Source organism: Pholcus phalangioides, unplaced genomic scaffold, assembly GCF_987345545.1.
Source record: "Pholcus phalangioides strain wild (caught in Gottingen) unplaced genomic scaffold, Ppha-v1.0 ptg000014l_1, whole genome shotgun sequence".
In the NCBI taxonomy this organism is placed as follows: Eukaryota; Metazoa; Arthropoda; class Arachnida; order Araneae; family Pholcidae; genus Pholcus; species Pholcus phalangioides.
Genome location: NW_028301607.1, coordinates 10,391,159 through 10,411,980, shown reverse-complemented (window position 1 = coordinate 10,411,980; position 20,822 = coordinate 10,391,159). Strand labels below are relative to the sequence as shown.

At 37.0% G+C, this 20,822-nt stretch overlaps 1 protein-coding gene across 4 annotated transcripts in view; it reads left to right on the top strand.

Moving 5' to 3' along the window:
* Nucleotides 1-5,021: 5,021 nt before the first annotated feature.
* The window catches only part of Nmnat (nicotinamide mononucleotide adenylyltransferase), a 37,734-nt gene continuing 21,933 nt past the window's right edge, over nucleotides 5,022-20,822 (top strand). For 2 of the 4 annotated variants that reach the window (XR_016193904.1, XM_089241712.1), the window contains exons 1-7: nucleotides 5,036-5,225; nucleotides 8,894-9,050; nucleotides 9,816-9,967; nucleotides 10,487-10,617; nucleotides 12,903-13,004; nucleotides 17,826-17,884; nucleotides 17,981-18,073. Coding sequence is in view for 2 of the 4 variants with exons in the window: in XM_089241712.1 (XP_089097838.1) it covers nucleotides 5,147-5,225; nucleotides 8,894-9,050; nucleotides 9,816-9,967; nucleotides 10,487-10,617; nucleotides 12,903-13,004; nucleotides 17,826-17,884; nucleotides 17,981-18,073 (773 nt within the window). In the remaining 2 variants the exon portion in view is untranslated. Of the gene's footprint in view, nucleotides 5,226-8,893; nucleotides 9,051-9,815; nucleotides 9,968-10,486; nucleotides 10,618-12,902; nucleotides 13,005-17,825; nucleotides 17,885-17,980; nucleotides 18,074-20,822 lie in introns of all 4 variants that reach the window. The other 2 variants (XR_016193905.1, XM_089241713.1) reach the window with 2 other exon arrangements.

Genomic DNA, 20,822 nt, shown 5'->3' with positions numbered 1-20,822 from the left:
ACAAAGTTTTTTTTACATTCCAACTCGGATTTGGCACCCCTTTCCTAGAGAGATGCCCCATGTGGCTGCACAGGTCGCACGGCCTCTGTGGGCGGTTAAAAGGCGTCAACCTAATTTCTTATCATTTTTGTTTTTTTCATACTATAAATTCTTTATCGAGGGACCAGTGAAAAATCTGGCCTCTAAGGCCCCAACAAAGATCCCAGCGTAGCGACCTCTGCTGCAGAACGTGGGTGCGATAAATGCATCCAGTTCTTCCCGCTAGGCCAGTACGTCCCATAGTTATTGTATCTAGGAAGTAATTAATGAGTCCCGTATATATCGGGTGACTCGAAACGTTACGTCGTCCGCCAATAGCAGTTTTTTTTTTTTTTTTTTTTTGCCTTGCAGCATTTGCAGCGAATTCACAATGACACTAACAATTTTATTATAATTAATTTAATACTCTAGAATACATTAAGACATTCATTTTTAAAAATATTGTTGGTGCTGCTATCTACTTCAAAATCAGAAGTGCTTTATGTGGTGATGACGAAGCTCAGGTATGAACTAAATTCTTCATTCAGCTTTGCTCCTTATAAACAAAGCTTATAAACTGACCTAAAAGATCAAACTTCCAGTTCAGTAATTTTTCACGACCCAAGGAGACATCCAAAACAAAGGAAAAAACACTCCCCACACCACCAAACAACAGGTAAGATCGTAAAAAATGAATTTTTCCACACTCCACTTCATAGTACATGTGCTGCCATCTAATATTAATTTTACAAGTGACTCATGTGGTGATGATGAAGTTCAAAGTAAAAAAACTATATTCTCTGTTCTGCTCGGTTCCTTATAAACAAAGCTCATAAACTGAACTGGAAGTTTAAACTGAAAGTTCGGTTATTTCAATTGAGCATAAGGCGACGTCCAAAACAAATACCCTCTTAATGAGCAGACGACGGACAAGAAGTCGGTTCCCTATAAGCTACGCTCACAAACAGAACTGGACGTTCGAACTACCAGTTCAATCATTTTTTCAGGAAACAAGGAGACATCCGAAACAAGTAACCTGGAGAGAAGCAGACGACAGAGGAGGCTTGCATCCAGCTTATATTACTGGAAGGAGCATCCAGCCGCCGCGACTGCAGCGACATCAAATGCGAGGCGTGACTCGGAGAAAACAAAGTTCCCGCCTGGCAATTAGCCCATAGAAATGTACAGTTCGGTTTCTAAATATTGGGTTTTAAAGATTAAAAAAAGGATAAAGAACTCATCTAAAGGTGAAAAAAGATTAAATTATTTATTTCATTAATACTGGAATAATTTCTTTCATCATTTCTTGAATTTCTTTCATTAATGCAGAAATTATTTTTTATTAATGCTGAAATTATTTATTTTATTAATGCTGGAATTATTTTTTTTATTAATTCTGGAATTATTTTTTTTATTAATTCTGGAATTATTTCTTTCAATTCATTGATTCTGAAATTATATCTCATTAATTCTGGAATTGTCTCTTTCATTAATTTTGTAACTATCTCTTTTTCATTAATTTTGGAATTACCTCTTTTTCATTAATTTTGGAACTACCTCTTTTTCATTAATTTTGGAACTAACTCTTTTTCATTAATTTTGGAATTATCTTTCATTAATTTTGGAATTATCTTTCATTAATTTTGGAATTATCTTTCATTAATTTTATTATTATCTCTTTCATTAACTTTATTATTATCTCTTTCATTAATGCTGAAATATTCTCTTTCATTAATGCTGAAATATTCTCTTTCATTAATTCTGGAATTAACGAATAAACGAATACTGTTGGTGCTGCCATCAAATCTCGAAATTTCAGGCAACTCATAAATGATGAAAAAAGGAAGAGTTCTTTGTCATTTTTTAGCATAAAATTTTTTTATGAGACGGAAATTTCGGCAACAAAATTCGTACATTTGCAATAATCGATTTTATGTGGCAAAAATAATTATTTATTTCCCCAAAAAAAATCGGACAATATGGCTGATCGAACAAATAAGTGAAACTACTGATTATGTGGTCTTCAGATAGGGTTACCAGATTCAAAACTGAAAAAAGGAAGACGCCTGGTGCTAACCTTAGGCAGTGCCGTCTTAACGCATGCTTCCCCCACCCCGGGCCGTGCCCGAAGGGCCTCAAGAGAAGAGAAGGTGCCTCAGGAAAACGAGACGTAGTTGAATTTTTCAGGTAGGGCCTCCAAAATATCCCTTTGCTCGGGGGGCCCCCATGATGCTATTACGACGATCCTGCATGTCAGACCCACCCTTGTGGAGGGAGGGGGGGGGGCATGGAATTCCAGTACTTGATTCCTTTACTTCTATTAATTTACATTAATTAAACAAAAATAGCAATAAAAAATCGAAAAATGATCAAAGTTATCGAATTGCAACATACATTTGATAAAGAGATGATGAAGCGCTTTAAATGTTTGACATAAATTTATGCCTGTTCAATACGGTTCGAGCCACAATACGGCAGGTGGACCACGCTAATTATTATTAATAATTTATGAATTTTGTAAAATTAATTTAAATGCCATTCCCTGTCAATGGATCGTGTTTGATTACGAATCCAGACCATCAACGCGTTCCTGAAATAATGAAATAGTGAGAGTAACAAAATGCGTTCTTTGTGAGAAAAAAAAAATTTCCCCTTCAAGATTTACGTTCGTTACTCTAAAAGTTTGTAAGTCGGAAGCAGCTACATAAAAATTCTTTAGAGGGGGCCGCAAAACTTTTCTTTGCATTGGGCCGCGAAATTCTCCTAAGCCTGGACCTGTCTCCGATTTTTGAATTTAAATATATCGTGGAATAATGCAGTTGAAAACGTACGTGCAATTTGTTTGTTGGACTCAGAAGAGAACGAGCAACAACAACTTCTAATTGGAAGTTAAACGACGGGGGGGGGGGGGGGGGGGGGTGTTGTCGTATAAAAATTTAAATTTTTTATTTTGTGTACACTGTATTTTCATCTTCAAAACTCGTACAGGGTGATTTCTGGTCACATTTTGAGAGTTTTTAAAATTAGAGCCATACCAAACGAACGGTTGATAAGAATAAAGCTGTAACAACACTCCAAGGAGAAACCATTTAATTTTGGAATGGCCATAATAATACCAATAGGCAGATCCGCAAGTAGTGGGGGGGGGGGGGCAGGCGGGTCTGGTTCCCGGGGCTCATCACAAAAAGGGGCGTAAATTTGACCATTCAACCTATCCTTCAACATTACGAGGGGTGTGCCTAAATGAGTGGTTCCCTGGCTAACCAAGTATCCAGTGGCGGCCCTGCCAGTAGGTATCTTATTTCTGACGAATCACCGTTACATTGGGTATTTTTTCTTTCAGGTACATTCTCAAGTTTGTAATTTACACCTGGTAGCATTTCTTTTACTTCTATAGATCAAACTACACAGTTGATCTACTAATGACCCACAATCCTGTCCTTATTCTGTAGAACTTTGTTTACTGCATGGGCACTTCCGACATCGGGGTGTCAAGTGACAATAAATTCGATCTGGTTCCGATTTTCAAGAGTAAATATGCAAATAGGTAGGTAAGAATTTTTAGCTAGGTAGTAGTGCCTCTCTCAGGAAAATCGCTTTGTATGTGGGTGTATGATAATGTTAAGACAACCCTGGACGTACTTTATGAAAATTGTGAAAAGCTAATCAAAAAACTCAGCAAAATAATGTGGTCCAAGTTCGCAATATTAATAGTTTCTCATCTTTTGTGCCATCCTTGCGATAATGATCTTCAGCTATACGATCAAGTGTTCTTAAAATTTTAGGATCTTCTGTAGGATAATCGATGTTTAAAAAAAATTTGTGCATTAAAAATACCATTTGATATCTTTTTGTGGTGACCCTTTAGTACTGATGCCCTAAGCACGTACTTATTTTGCTTAATGATTAATCCGGCCCCGGTTCCAATAGCAAATTTTCGCCGAGGAACATTGGACCAGGTGTAGCCAGTGTGTGGGCCAGCCTATTCCGCTAGTGCTTATGACTTATTTTTTATTATTTGTATTTCGGTGCATAAATAAGATGGAAAATGAAGTCGGCTAAAACGTAACATCACCATTTATCAGTGGTCTCGGACCAGGGGATCACCGATAATTTCGAACGCAGTGGTGGTTATTTACATATACAGTGGAACTTCAGCTAACGAGCAAGTCGCTTAACGAGCAAAAATTTCGAACAAATTTTGATTCGATTAACGAGTGATGATTCGAGCAAAATTTTGGGCTTTATTTATTTTCACGTTATCACAACTGAGCTGATCGTTTTCGCTTTCGTCCACACAAGTGCTGTGAAATTGTAGGTAATGTACTTATCTACAGTCTTCAATCAGAGTGCCTAACTCGAGAAATGAACACTCTTAAGAATGTGAATATTTACGATATGAAACAGGCGGAAACAGGAACTTCTAACGAATTGGTACATGTTGGAATGTGTGTGTGTGCGTGTAGTGAACCTTCCGTGAAGTTTGTTTCTATGTAATGATTGCTATGTGTACTTCTGCCATCAATTTTTCTAACTATATGCGAAGAGTAATGATTGAATAATTGTATCGTTGTAGGCCAGTTGCTCTCTGCGGCGAGATTATTTAACGGGGAGATCGGCTCACATTTGGGCTTCAAAGTTGGGAACCACAGAAAACCAACTTCAGCCGACCACCACTGTGGTGACGGTGGAGTTCGAACCGGACGTGAAAGACTACGGTGCTACGATAATGAAAGTTGGGGGATTATGGCGAGGATGATGGATGATGCCAATTTATATATATATGCATCAGTCGTCTACGTTATTGCCACTGGGCTCGGTTTGAAAGAAACTCTCGTCGGAAAAATACCGGATTTCTTGGGAGGGACGGGTCATATGGTCACCGTATATCAGATAATTCTGATCAGAAGGAGAGCGTCCCGTAACGATGGACGTATGGTTTCAGAATAAAACAAAATTACTCCGCTTATTTCTTTCTCCTCATTTTTGTCGTCTGTAGGATAGAGCTGGTGCGCTCTCAACAACAAACCCGTATATTCGGTGGCTGATCAGAAGGCAGAGAAGTATCCGACAAATTTTTCTAATAATTCAACCATCGATCAGGAGAATATTTGGCGCCAGACTGAGGATGAGTTCCGAGAAGCGAGTCGTGCTCCTCAGCTGTGGCAGCTTCAACCCCGTTACGAACATGCACTTGCGTATGTTTGGTGAGTGCTCGACCTACATTAAGATATGTTTGAATGCTTAATTACTGCATACTATAATGTATGAGAAAATTTTATTCCATATTTTATAATATAAAATTGCGAAGGAAAAGGCTTTTATGGGATATTTAACAATCAAACTGATTGAATATTCATTATCTACGGATATTGATTTTTTTTTCCTTACCTACTGTATTCAGTGTTGATTTGTGCTTGAGTGTCTAGGACGAGCCATTAACACATTTGCGGTTTTGTTTTAGTGATTTATGTTTGTGTAATATATACAGGGTGGGCAAAAAGTCTGTAGAAACTTTAAAAATGAGTAAAAACCTAAATAAAAAGTGGTTTGCCGAGTCAGTATCACTAGGTCACAGAAATTTTTTTTAAGAAAGAAGAAAAACTGCCGATAGGTGGTGCTGAAGTACACAAGTAAAAGAAAAGATACGCAAATAACGAACAGAATGCCTCTAAATCGTGTATTACAGCAGTATGTGTTCCACATGACCACGGCCACAGGGGATAACACATTGCAGGCAAGTAACAAATCCAGCAATGCTTTGTTTTCATGAAAGAGACGTGGTTTCTACTGTCACGTTTATGCAAGATGGAGCAACTAGTCACACTGCTACTCTGGTCAAGATGCTTGCCAGAGTAGTTATATTATAGGTTATAATTTTGATTGATAAAATTTTTAAGTAAACTGCAAATCAGAGGACCTAAACTTGTATCATATGGGGATAGGCTAATGCGGTTCCCAAATACTTTTACGCTTTGGTTATAGAGGAGCAAAGAGGTAAGCAGTAGGAAGAAAAAATTGCATAGGAGTGTAGGAACAGACGTCCACACATAGTAAAAAAAGAGGATGGATAGGGGGAATGACTCGAGGGGTTGCAAAATAAGGGCGTGGTGATGATGATTTCTCAGCAGAAGAGGGATGGGGGGGGGGAAAAAGAAGAAACACACAGACCAAGCAACAGATAATGAAAATCAGCAGATCGAGATGAAACAATTTGGATTTTTCAAGGCTTTTTTGCCTTCTGTGTCTTCCTGCTCGAGTAGGTCAGAGTTGCCAGATTGGCAGTTTTCCCGCCAAATTGGGCTGGTTTGAAAACGGTTCGGCGGGAAATTTTTGGCTTTGGCGGGTGGTGGTTTCTTGGGCGGTTTTTCCAAAATTGTGTTCATGGCTAATTTCTCCCTATTTTCCTTTATTTTTCTTTGCTTGCGCGAGCAAAAAAGTTTTTCTTTTTCACTTCAGTCCCCAACCTCATGTGTTTTCTTCCTGACAAGGCAGAAGGGGTGGAGGGCATCTCGGCCAACTATGGAAAGCCAGAACTTTCAACCATAATGCCTTTGCCATCCAATAATTGAATCCATAACACAAAAACTTGAGAAACTGTCCTAGGCTCTAGATCAGTGGTTTTCAATCTTTATGATACCGCGGCCGGTCGGTTATAATATATCCAATGTAGTATAAGGGAAGTAGTATATCCAAGGCCCCACATCCTGAAGCAGGGCCCTAGGCTCTGATCTTTTGCGTGCCCCTGAGCAGACTTTCACAGGGCCCCTTCATGATGAATTTATAGCGTGAAAAAGCAAAAAAAAAATTGTGAAAATTGCCCTGGGTCCCAGGGCTGGAGCCTTGTCAGCCCATCCCTTGTGGGGGCCATGAGTATATCCAATAACTATAAGGGAAATGGGAGACTTCAGTGACGTCACGATCTTCGCGCGGACGCCTTCTTCTATAGGTGTTGTTCCGGCCCGACGGTTGGGAAACATAGTATATAGACCACAGAAGCCTGTGAAAGAAACCGTAGCCTCCACAAGCGTGGAGCTAGCATGGCAGGGCTCTGTCTTAACGCATGAGCCCAACTGGGCATGGCCCGAGGGCCTCAGAAAAACAAGAGGCAGTTGTATTTTTAGGGGATTTTCCATGTAGGGCATCAGAAAAATCACTTGACTCTTGGGGCCCGTGATGCTCTTAAAACGGTCCTGCCAGGAACCCAGAAGAGTTCTCAAATTTTTTGTTTACTATGTAGACTGAAAAATCTGGTCTGGGACCCATACCTAATTTTTAAAATCATTGTACCAAATTTCGTAGGCACCTATGCACAATTTGAGGCAGTGCCGTCTTGACGCATGGGCCAACCTGTGCACGTCACGGAGGCCTTTAATGAAGGTCGGGGGAGGGATAAAAAATGAGATATGGTTAAGATTTGCGAGATTAAGCATGTGAATTGGTAAGGAGGCATTCGCAGTCAGGATAGAGAGCTGAGCAAAATCAATTTGCCCGGGGGTCCATGATGTTTTGAAAACTGCCCGACTCCAGGCCATCTCTTGGCCGTTTTTCCAGGAGAGAGAATGTGTAGCCCTGACTTTCGCAACTTTTCAAAGAAATCAATTTATTCGGTAAAAAAAACATATTTTTTACGAAAAAGTGAAAAGTTTGGGGGGGGGGGAGGAGTTACTGACTATAAAAGCACAAGAAAAGCTATAAGCCACATCGTTGCAGGCTAGATTATCATCAAACTGTAGCTCGATCGTTGCTTCATAGATGGCAGCACAAGCTCTAATATTTTGGGCTACTTTTTGGCTACTTTTGAAGAGGATTTTGGCTGGAAATTTTTTAAAGACCTGGCAACTCTGGAGTAGGTGAGGTGTAGAACAAAACAATATAATTTTCGTTGCTAGTCTCCATTAAGCACTTTCTTATCTTGTGGTTCCCCCCCCCCCCCCCCCACCACCATAGGAAATCTTGGTGTCTGCCATTGGTACCAGGACTAGAAATTCCAGCACCTTTTACAATGTTCAAGAGTGGGCCGAGCCCCCTCCAATAATTTACAAATCTAAACAAAGCATCACTCCTCCTCCTGCATAAGAACTTGATCCCTTATGTATGGGAGAACTGACAACTTTTAGGGCCCCGAATGCTTTCATCATTTTGGTGCTTCTGATGTCTGCCATGAACCTCTATTTACAGCAGCAGAAGCTGCAGCTATCTAGGCAGGAAAAGATCTTGGCAACTGGATACAATAAATCAGTGAAAATCAGCCGCAGATAAAATAAAAATCTGCAATTGGCAATAAATCAATAAAAATTAGCTATAAATCAATGAAAATCGTCAATAAATAAATAAAATAATCAGTAATTACATTTATAATCAAAGTTCTCATATTTTCACAGCAGATATAGTGCTTGTTTACGTACATAATATGGATGTTCGCTCAGTCATATTTACTGCACACATATTACTGCAAAGGAGTGCCTCCAATCAACCATGGTATACAGAAGACACATCTTCAACCCTGTTGCTTGCGAGCACCACAGTGCTCTCTGATGAATTCAGAGTGCTTAATGCAACTGTTCGATTTTGTGCTCACGGGTATTTGATCAATGTCCCAATTAATCTTCTTGTACAAACTGCTTGATACAAACTGCAACATCATCCTGATTTTTCATGCATACACATGTCAAACTTGTCATTTAGTGTTTCTCTTTTGATATGTACAGGCAGTGCTTATGACTAGAAAAGGGTTAGAGACCTCTAGTATACAGGCACCCCTCATGGAATTTCCATGAGTGTCCAAATTGTGTTTATGCATGTACTATCTCTTTGACCATCCTTTTTCCTCAATCACCATGTTAACTTAATCATTTGTTTGTTTTTCATATAGAACTTGCTCGTGACCATCTGAATCACAATGGATTGCACCAAGTAGTCGGAGGTATTATATCGCCAGTTAATGATGGTTATCTCAAAAGCGAACTGATCTCTGCAAAGCATCGCTGCAAGATGGTGGATTTGGCTTTAAGAACTAGTGATTGGATTCGGTTCGTACAAAAATTCTAGATTGGCAGACTTTTTACTATGTTTTTCTCAGGTGCGGGAAGGGAGGGGGTGCTGTTCTTGGGTATTTGGTTATGAAAAAACAGATGGGTGAAATGAAAATTCATTGATTGCTCCTAGGCCGTTTACTCTCACCACTTATTACAGTAGATCAGGGCTTGACAAATCCCAGGTACCAGGTTGCCATGGCGACTAAAATATTAGGATTGATGCTTAAAAATTTTTATATGTGGTTTTTTAAATTAGAATCAGAAAAACACAAAATTTTCAAAATTCATATAAGTGTATCTGCCAACTTAGAAGGGATTGTTGTGACCTAGAAATATTGAGAGGAAACATTTTTTCACCTGTTTATACTGTTCTGTCAATGTCTTTTCCCATTTATGAACTTATACCGTGGTATGAGAAGGTTTCGTATAGTTTCAGTTCAAGACAGACATGCATTTTATCTTATATGAAAGGACATATTTTATTTACACAACATATTAGGACAAGAAATGAACTGTGTGATGACTCGAATCATCACATGATAGCGATTCGAGCGCGTACATTAATCACTGCTCTGGAGGTGTGGCTTTCTATTCTCACATGTGTCTGTAGCAACACCACAAATTTCAATTTTAAAAACTAATTTCTCAAGTGTGTATATGTTCCTAAAAAAACAAACATAGACTGTCGTTATTTTTTGTGATATGCATACAGTACGTTATGCTTACCTTTGTTTATGAGTCTCACATTTTATCCGATAGATTAGACTGTTGGGAGAGTGACCAACCTACGTGGCTTCCAACTCTGAAAGTGTTGGCTCACCATCAGGAATGTCTGGATTCCATAGTGAATGCAAATGATCAGGTTGACTCGGTTGCGAAAAAGCAGAAACTCGACTATGACAACTTGAATTGTGAGTTCTGAATCATCAAACTTCAAATATGTACATCTTACCCCCTAACTTATTTGTTATAACAAGGGTGACCCACATATCTTTTAAACATATAGGCTACAATCAAGTTTTTTTTTTTTTTTCAATTGGAATATATGTGCATGTAGTGAATGAAATTTGTATGTTTGAGAGATTGCACTGTGTTTGCCGCCTTCTTTCATGCTTGTGCAAAGTGTTGTACATGGTGGTTGAGTGCACACCACCGTCTCACTTGCAACACATTCCAGCTCTTCCACAAGAATAGATATTTCTTTTGCTTATAAGTAATTTGTTGTTAGTAAATGGTTTTGCAATCTCCCATTGCATGTTATGGAGTCAGATTTCTGCTTCATTGAAATTATCGTTATTTTTCTCATTTTTAAATTTTAATTTTAAATCATACTCATACTAAATGTCTATTGCACTATATTGTGGCATTTGGGTATATATATATCTTTTCTAAATGAAAAAAAAAATTATTTCTCATGTGGTTTATTTTAGACTCTTTTACAAGCGCCAGCCCAACAAAGTACAGCAACTGGGATCTGAGCGAGCCGACCAAGATAATGCTGTTGTGTGGAGCTGATTTGTTGGAATCTTTTGCAAACCTTAAAGTGTGGTCAGAGAAAGATGTGAGAATACTTTTATTCATTGTATCTCCTTACATTTCCCTCTTTTGCTTCTATGATCATGTGACTAAGACTTTGGGGGGCGGGGAGAAGCAAAAAAAGGTTGATAATCAAGGAAACATTTTATTTTTTGGATATTATGCTGAGGTGAAGTCGGAAAGAAAAGTAATCTTGTCTCCGCCAGGACCCGAACCCAGGCCCTCTTGCATACCGGGCAAGCATGCTACCATCTACACCACTGGAGACTTCACCTTAGCATAATATCCAGAAAATGAAATATTTCCTTGATATCTTGGGCTGAGAAAAGGCCATCTATCTCTCTAAATCGTCCCACCTGGGGGTCAATTCCTAAAGTTAAGAGAGGCTACTAATGTCTCTACTTCAGTGCCTCATGACACAGTGCGTGAAATAAGGAAGGCAGGGTCATATTTCCAGTGGTGTAGATGGTAGCGTGCTTGCCGGTATGCAAGAGGGCCTGGGTTCATGTCCCCGGGGAGACAAGATGATTTTTCTTTCCGACTTCACCTCCTCATAATATCCAGAAAATAAAATGTTTCCTTGATATCTTGGGCTGAGAAAAAGCGATCTATCTCTCTAAATGTTGATAATGTTTATCTTGATTTCTAGAAAGCATTTGATTGGGTCCAACATGGTGAACTCTTGAAGCTTTTTTACATGGTATTGGGATTAGAGGGCAACTTGTTGAATTGTATAGAATCATGGTTGACAGATTGGTCACAACAGGTTATAGTTAGTGGGGAATTGTCTGATTTGACTGGCTTGAAGAGTGGAGTCCCTCAAGGAAGTGTCCTTGGGCCCATATTTTTCACTTTTTATTGATGAACTCAATCAGGGTATCGATAGGATTTGTATCAAATTTGCAGATGACGTGAAGCTAACGGGGATAGTCTGGAATCAAAGTGATGGGAAGTTGCTTCGGATCAACTTAAACTGGATTGGAGCATGGGCAAATGAATGGAGCGCAGCATTTAGTGTTGACAAGTGCATGGTCACTCACTTTGGTTTGAACAATCCACGTTTCACTTACGAATTTAATGGTATTATTCTGAATGCAACTATAGTCACCGATCTGGGTATTCTTATTGATGAGCGGCTTAGGTTTTCTGAACATTGTTCAGCTGTGTTGAAAAAATCGAATAGAATGCTCAGTTTCATTCTCAAAAAGGTCTCTTCTCATTCTCCTACAGTGATTCTTTCACTTTTCCCGAGGCTTAGTTCATCCTGGACTGGAGTATTCTGTAAGGTTTTGGAGACCATACTTACAAAGGGACATAGACTTGGTTGACAGAGGCAAAGCAGAGCTAAGCATGCTGTTGTTGGCACACAAGGCTTGAGCTACGAAGAAAGACTTGATTTATTGTATGTGTTTGGAGGAACGCAGGTGTTAGGGGATATGATCAAAGTGTTTAATATTTTCAATGGGATGGATGGGATGAAGTATGAGTTATTTATACACAGTCAATCAACAGCTTCAACTAGGGGACGTTAGTGTTGTTTAGTGAGGGACAATTCCAGGTTTTTGTATGCCACCACCTGTATATATACACTTGAAAGAGGAAATATTCTAGCTTAGAGGTGGCTCAATTGTCTGGCATATTTGAGATGGGTCCAAGTCTCTGTGGGGGGAGGGGGCAGAGATGAATTTTCCTGCAATAAACATTACTATCACTTCACACTGTAAACATTAATATCACTTCACATCCAGTTTTATGTATATATTGCATTAACAAAAGAGAGGAGGTCTTTCTCTTCATATATCATCTGTTGCTAGTGCAAAAAAAATCATAGATAATAAAAAATATATAATCATAATAAAAAATAGTAAGAATTCTATATGAGGAAATTTCAGTAGGCCCTCTTCTTGGAAGCCATGAGTTGAGTGAAGTAATACAGTAGATTCTCTCTATAATCTGGCTCTGTATAATCTCCCTAGTCTGGCTCATCCACTAATCTGTCGTTTTCAGCTGGCTCTCCCTCATGTGTAGAAGAGGGGGAAAACATATTACTGAATCTTCATCATCCGATTTTGATGTGAGGGTTCTTGAGTGAGGGGGGCTGCTACATAATATGCGTGTCATATCTAGGTGTTTTTGGTATTTTACGGCTCTTGAGTTCAGGAAGATTGAGGAACACTCTCTCTCACTGATGTAGTGTGTTTAACTGTAGAAAAACACTTTGCATTATAAGAACGGGTGATCTCTGTCTGACTGTTTGAACTCAAAAAATTTTCACTTCCAATATGTAACTTTTTCTTTCTGTGGTTATAGATCAAAGAAATAGTCGGGAATTATGGACTTGTGACCATCACTCGAAAAGGTAGTGATCCAGAGCAATTCATAAATGATTCGGATCTGCTTTATCCACTCAGGGTAATCATTTGTTTTTCTCTTGAGTTCAATAGTTATCACTATAATGAGTGCTTGCGCTTATTTTAATATGATGAGGTGGACTTTTTTTTAAATTATTTCTCTGTATAATTTATTTACTAATTTTAAGAAGTCTGATTCTCTGGTGAAATCTTAGTTTTGGAAATTTTTGTTATATTCACAATAAACCTTAGTCTCCAAAAAATTAGTGAAAAACTTTTCACTAATTTACAGGCCTTGACAAATCCCTAGGCATAAGGTTGTCACAGCAACTAAAAACTTGGTATTAGTTCCTAAAATTTTCTATGTGCTATTATTAAATTTGAGTCTGGAACAACTTTTTTTCAGAGTGGTGGGGGGAATTCATGTCAGCATGTGCACCAACACAAAAAATGGTTTCAATAAATCCTCAAAAAGCAGGACGTTTTTTTAAAAGGAAAAAAAATGCTGGTTCCCCTAAAAATTTGATGCCTAAATCTTTTTTTGGCGTTTCAAACCTTACTCATTTATTAGCTCAATGATTACACAGGTTGGCAGTCCAAACGCTGATAACTTCTTCTAGACCAAAGAAATGTTGAGAATTTTCGATTATATATATGCTGTATTTGTTACCAGTGAATGTGATAAATCATTTGCTATGCATACTTACCAATTGTCTTGGAAATTTTGATAAATTTATCACTTTTGCTGGTGATTATGCATAATAACCGAGTGCCATTGATAAGCCATTGATAAATTTGATAAATATTGAAAAAATTCTAAATTGGTCTAGTTTGTGATGAATGTATTCAGACCTTGATGTAATGAAAGTCAATTTTATGTTAATGCCCCAATATAATGATACAATACATGTATGAATTGTCATATATACTATATCATAGTTTACCAATCATGATATTATTATCAATATATTATCATGTTGACCAACAATGCAACACTTGGATATTATGCATAATCGCTGGTAAATGTAATAATTTTTTCGGTACTTATTAAATTTACCAATGAAACTTGTGTGTACAATGCTTGACCCCTAGTAAAAGTGATTAATTTTGTGAAATTGATTACACTTACAAAAATGCTAGGTGATTATGCATAATAACTAGTTATTACATATAATAGCCATATTTATTACATTTACCATAACATATATATTTAACAGAAAATCACTACCTGAAGCATTCTTTAAAAAAAGAAAATTAACAAAATGAAAAGCACTTTAGCTAAATAAAACAGTTTGAATTTCCATCATTATCCTGTAATTATGTACTGTAACATCAAAAAGACTGTCCGTTCAAGACTTAAATATTCATATTACTAACTCTGCAAATTAGTCTACAAATGCACTAGCTGCCTCTTTGCTGTACGCATTTTCCCACACACCTCACAGCATTCTAGTGATGGGCAAACTACGGCTTTCTGTCTGGCCAAATTTGGCCCACTTAGAGGTTTTATCTGGCCTGCTGAAGGTATGAAAATAATAGTATAGAAACTTTTTAATCTCAGTGCTTATAAAGAAAACTCATTTAAGTAGGGGAGAATGATTCCTTTTTTGCATATAGAAAATATAGTTGTGCAAAATTAAATAGAAATTTATTTAAAAGCTTTTATACATATGCAAATAACTTAAATACATATGTAATAAATATGCATGAAGTTGTTAAAATATGCATATTGCATGTATTTTTCCACAGTTGTACAGGATAATTCATTGTATCATTTGTAACGAAACCATAGTAGTCATCAAAGTATACACCACATTCCGCCACTTCATTTCTAAACATAAAATCCCAATTACTGTATCTCCCCCCCCCCCCTTTAGCTAGCATGCAGGGAAACAATAAGAGTGACCGACATGCTGAGAATAACCATATTTTCTGAAAATTTGAGTCACAGATTCTGGAAAATTCTTAAATACTGATCTTTATTTTAAAAATCCATCAATTAGCTAAATGCACATGGTGTGTGTTATTAAACCTCATTTTTCCCAGCGTATCGAGAACAGACCAGACCCCCCAACATTCAAAAAGCAGATGCCCCTCAAGTTTTGCGGCATGCTGGCTAATGCAACATGTGAATCCATGTTCAAATATGTCCGGCACGCCAAAATTTTTTCTTTTGGTTTTTTGACCTGCTTTTAAAAAAAGTTTGCTCATTACTATTCTAAGCCATGTTTCTACTTGAAGCAATCTATCTTCTGAATATTCACTTTTATGTTGCAACCCTAGCTCTTTGTAAACTACTTTGACTTGTTCCTTCAATAAATCACCAGAAATTTCCATATTTTCACTTACACCAGGGAGTTTTTAACCTTTTTGTTCCACAGATCCTTTGTGTCAATAAGAGACGAAAGTCAGGAATCACTGTGCCCATGAGATTGAGGTCACTGACCCTCTTCAGTATAATATTTAGCAGATAAGAGTATAAAATCGATTAGTTAATCATTTTCTCCTCCACGAAGTCTGTGGAACCTCTGATTGAAAACCACTGACTTGCACGAAAATTAACCTTTTAACGGCCAATGTTCCCAATTGGGAACATACTTTTGATTAATTCAAAAAAAATATTTCTCTTTCACGAAAATTACTGATTTTTTTTCCCTGAACATATAAGGTTCTGAACTTAATTTAGAAAAGACAAAAGTTATTCGATTCAGCTTTTATCATATCAATTTATTATTCTAAAATCACCCATTTTCAAGGCAAAATATCTGTAAGTTTATGTTTTAATTATTAAAATAGTTTTTGTAAACATACATGCATCTCAATTTTTTTTTAATTGTAGAATATTGCCAAGAATGATAAGAAATGCTCAATGAGACAAAAAAAAATTTTGTTCGAATTCCAGGGAACTTTTCCTGCGATTGTTCCCAATTGGGAACATTGGCCACTACTGACTATTCTAAGTGCAATGCAGAGGAGTGGCATTCCTCAAAAACAATTTATTGCTTTTTCCCTCTCTCTGGTGTGTCTCAAAAGGAAGGAAAAGTATCAAATTTCACATTCCGATGTTTACATGCAGCACCCCCTTTTTTCTGTGACTCACCTTGCCCCCCCCCCCCCCCGCCTTCCGTCTGCGATATTTTGTTGGTATGTTGGTCTTTCAGTTCTCAGTTGATATCTGGTCTTGTGACTTTCTACACTTCTTTTTACCATCTTTTTTGTTATACTAGTAGCTTATTAGACTGAGTTTGGGGGATTCTGATATATCACATCTCTCTGATGAAGAATTCGAAATGTGCCAGCTACTACCTGATGAAAATGAGCGGGTTACAGATACGGAAGATATCGATGACAACATGCTTGGCTCGGTCGTTCCTGCAGGTGTTTGTGGATATCTGTGTTTTAAGATCACCACGTAGTTCATTTGTGGGTGAATTTGCAGATCCTATCAACATGCCTTCTACATCAAAATTGCCTTTCAAAGATCAGATAATTACCCAGTCAAAAAATAAGAAAACATCATGTGTCAAGTGCCAAAAAACTAAAATTCATGCAACCGAAGTGGAAAAAAAGTACTGCATTCGACAAAAATATAAGTGAACCTACTGAAGCAATCAGTCATAAGTTTCCTGAGCTAAGTGCAAGCCAACTCGATTGATATTTTTTTCAAATTTTTATCGCAAGAGTACCTCAGTTACTTGGCTGAGATGATAAATATTTATGTCGCACAACATGGATCGAATTTGAAAATTGAGTGGGAAAAAATCGCAAAGTTTTTTGGATTGGTTTTGCTAAATGGGTATCACAGAATACCAAGTGAAAATTATTACAGGGGTACTTTCAGTAGACACAGCAGTACCGATCGTCCCCACTGTTATGCTGAGAAATAACTTTAGAGACATAAAAAATAACTTCCATTTGATGGATAACTCTTTCTTACAACCCGGTGATAAGTTGGCTATCTATGATGAATTAAATGAAAAATTCACACACATTCGGTTTGGGTTGTTCTATGATAAACTAAGCATCGATGAATCAATAGTACCGTATTACGCTCATCATTCAAGTAAGATGCTTATATGAGGAAAACCGATTTGCTTTGGATTTAAAATTTGGATGATTTGCTCAAACAATGTGGTTTTCCATATAAAATAAGTATATGCTAGTAAGCAGTCATCGGAGCCTGTGCCTTTAGGTACCAGAGTTGTAAATAATATTTTCTCTCTCTTTATATTTTTAAATAATATCTTTTAACTTACCAAGGGATCCATACAAAAACCGAAACCTGTGTGTATGTATTCTTTTGTGAATTTTAGACCAGCATTTCAGCTCATCATAAGCACTTTACTATAATCCAAATATACATGCCTTTTGAGTATATTCAAGAGAAATTTATTTCCATCATTTTTAAAGTTCTATATGTATACTCTTTAATTTTTTAAATAAATTTATTAAATTATGACAAATTTTGCATCATCCTGTAAGATGGCTTCACTGCGAAAATTATGTTTAGTCAGATCCGGCCAATGTTCCCAATTGGGAACATTCAAGAAAACGCACAGGGAAATTTTTTTTCTTCAATTTCTTGATTGATATCTCTTAACTAAAAAATCAGAAGGAGAAATTAACAAAAAAAATAATCAAAATCAGTTGGAATCTGAATTCGGCCTGTAAAAGGTTAAACCAGGTTATAACAACCTGGTCCAGTTCTGAACTTGGAAAACACACTTCAAAATCAATGTTAGAAATCTGAAGGATCAGAATTATCAGTGGCTGGAGTTTTTAATGTCAACCTTTGTGATTAAATAAATAGGTTTTGTTAAAAATTATATAACACAGATCGGCAAGAAAGATTTATAGCTTTCATTTTTTTTTTTTTTTTCAGAGGAATATCCATATTGTGAGGGAATGGATTCCTAATGAAGTCAGCTCCACACGCATAAGGTATGGATTAATTCACTTTGAATCTTTTTGCAAAACTAAGGAAGCTTATTAACACTAAGAATTAGCTTATTCTGAAAATTTATTTCTATTACACAGGAGAGCTTTGCGCCGGCATGAGAGTGTGAAGTATTTGATCCCTGATCCTGTTTTGAAGTATATTACAGAGCATTGTCTTTACCAAACGAGCAAGTAAGTTATATATTATATTCATTTTTCCATATTATTTTCCTAACTTAGTTTTATTTTACAATGACTATGAAGTACAATTTTTTTTTTTACATTGTGCAGGGTAGAGGAGGAGTCCTGCACACATTTTGGGAATTAATAACAAATCAACATTTAAAAAGTGTGGTTTGCACTAGAAAAATTACAGCTTAGAGGGATTTTTTTTTTGTTTTTTTTGATAAATTAGAAAAAACATGTACTTCACTGTAAAACAAGAAACTCAATATAACACGTAAAATGTAACACAAACAGGGAAAAATTCATGTTTATGACAATTTGCGTTTCATAAAACTCATTTCTTGAAATGAGAACCCGTGCTTAACTTGGGCTACATCTAAACAGGTGAAAGGGTACTCACAAATGTTGAAGTACGGTAATTTTATGCAACAAAAATAGCCATAGACATTAATTATGCTCTGTTGGTGTTGCATCTCATGCGCTATGTCAAGTTTTCCATTTTGCAGCATCACCTGTGAGTTAAATTTGAATTTTTTTAATTTTAAATTTATAAAAAAAACTCTAGGCCATGTTAAGTATTTTAGCGCAAACCACACATTTTTTATGTTGATTGGTTGATTTGTTATTAATTTTTAAAATGTGCCCAGGACTTCTCATACACCCTTTACATGAATCTAATTCTGTACAGACAGCAATGTTAATGATTCAGTTTATTGCAATAGGGAAATATTTGTAGAAAAATCCAAAGTTTCAGGGACTTACCATAGGATTTTTTACCTTGAATATCATATATACTCGTGTATAAGCCGAGTTTTTTTGTGGGAAAATTCGTTCCTCAAGTGGGGCGTCGGCTTATACTCTGATCAGTTTTTGATGAGAAAATTTCGACCCCACAATCAGTAGTCATTTTCGTAGCAGTGTTCAAGAAACCGGCATTATTGGTATGAGATATGTTCAAAACCCAATAATGTCAAAGACGAGGCAAAGAAATCGAAAACATCATTGGCTTTGATACCAGGTGGGCTAACGTCGATTGTAAAGTCTTATGTGAGCATCAGCAAGTCTTTCAAAGACTATTTGAGGAATTTGTGGATCGAATGGATGAGTTCCGATGGTAAAGAAACTAAAAAAAGTGGTGCCTTGGAAAAACCTGACATTGGCCTAGTGTGCCAGTGGGTACACGAGGCGTGGAATTCTGTTTCCACCGAAATTATCATCCAATCCTTCAAAAAGTGTTGCATCAGCAATGCGATATGCGGAAATTAAAATTATCCTCTTTGAAAGTGACAATGGCGATGACAGCCCAGATGGATATGAAAACAAAGATGCTGCACCCCCTATGATCATCTGATGGATTACGATGAGCTTGGAGACTCAGAAGAAACAAATTAAAAAGTTCTTTGTTCTGAATTGTTCAAAAAGTTCTGAATTGCTTTCTATTGCAAATTTCCGTAAACTATTAATTTTGCATGAAAATATAAGAATTTTATTTCTCTGAAATGCACGAATCTTTTGGGGTCGGCTTATACATGGGTTTTCAATTTATTACAATTTTGGTGGTCCTGAAGTATGGGTCGGCTTATATACGAGTCGGCTTATACACGAGTATATACGGTAGTTTAAAATTTTAACACACAACCATCTTTAAAATAATCCCCCATGGGTGGAGATATAAATGTGCAATAGCTGGCGGAGTTTCTGAAAGCTGTCTCATTACTACTTGTAATGCTTCTAACGATTCTTCTTTCACATTCTCTGATGACACAAAACATCATTCCTGTTGATTATATTTTATTCCGTCCAGGCTTAGTGTATTTTGTGTCTGACTATTTTAAAAAATTTTTACTTTTTTAAATTTTTATTTGTGTGAACAAAATTTTTTCACGTAATAACACAACATCACAGCTATTTAAGGACTGCATTACATGGCTAATTTAATGAGCCCAAATTTTAAATCTTCAATCACAGCTCCAGTAGATTACTTTGAACATAGTTGGCATCAGTATTTTAAACTATTTATGGTATGAAATTTAAACTAGTAAGCACCCAGGACCTAACCTTTTGGATCATACTGCATATATATGTATCATATGTTTAAGAAATACCACTTGCTTCACAATTTCATCCAACTCATCCTTATGCATGTAATTCCTAGTATGGGCTCCACAGGTTTGATCCTGGAGAAGAGCAGAGATAAGTTTTTTCCCTATCAGATCTGAGGCAACCGTGATAGATGATACCTCAATATGCTCTTGCTGGAAGTTCACTTTGTCCACGACAAAGACAGAAGTTATAACCTGACTTTTTCTCTTCAGAGAAAGGTTTCTGACCCAACTCAATTAGTAATAAATTGTAGTATTGTGATGTGACCAGAATTGACATGTAGTAAAGTGGTAGTAGCATGTGCTTCTTGCAGATTATTTTCCTTGTCATGTTCATACTTGATTGAGCATTACTTCTAATGTGTTACACTACTACTACTCAGTTTTGCATGCACCTTGCAAACATTCTTCTGAAAGATTTCTAATTAATTGGTGCATGCCAGAAATGCTATGTTAACATATGTGTGTCCCCAATGTTTTTATATACAACCTCTGACAATAAAATTCGGTGAATGAAGTCAGAACGGCTGATCTGGCAACACTGGCGAAGCAAAACCCTGCACATGCGTAGCAGCAGGTGTTGACCATCTGCCGTCACCGTTGTTCAGTTGAGCATCGTTTATGTTCCGTGAAAGACTTGTTTTACAAAGAGT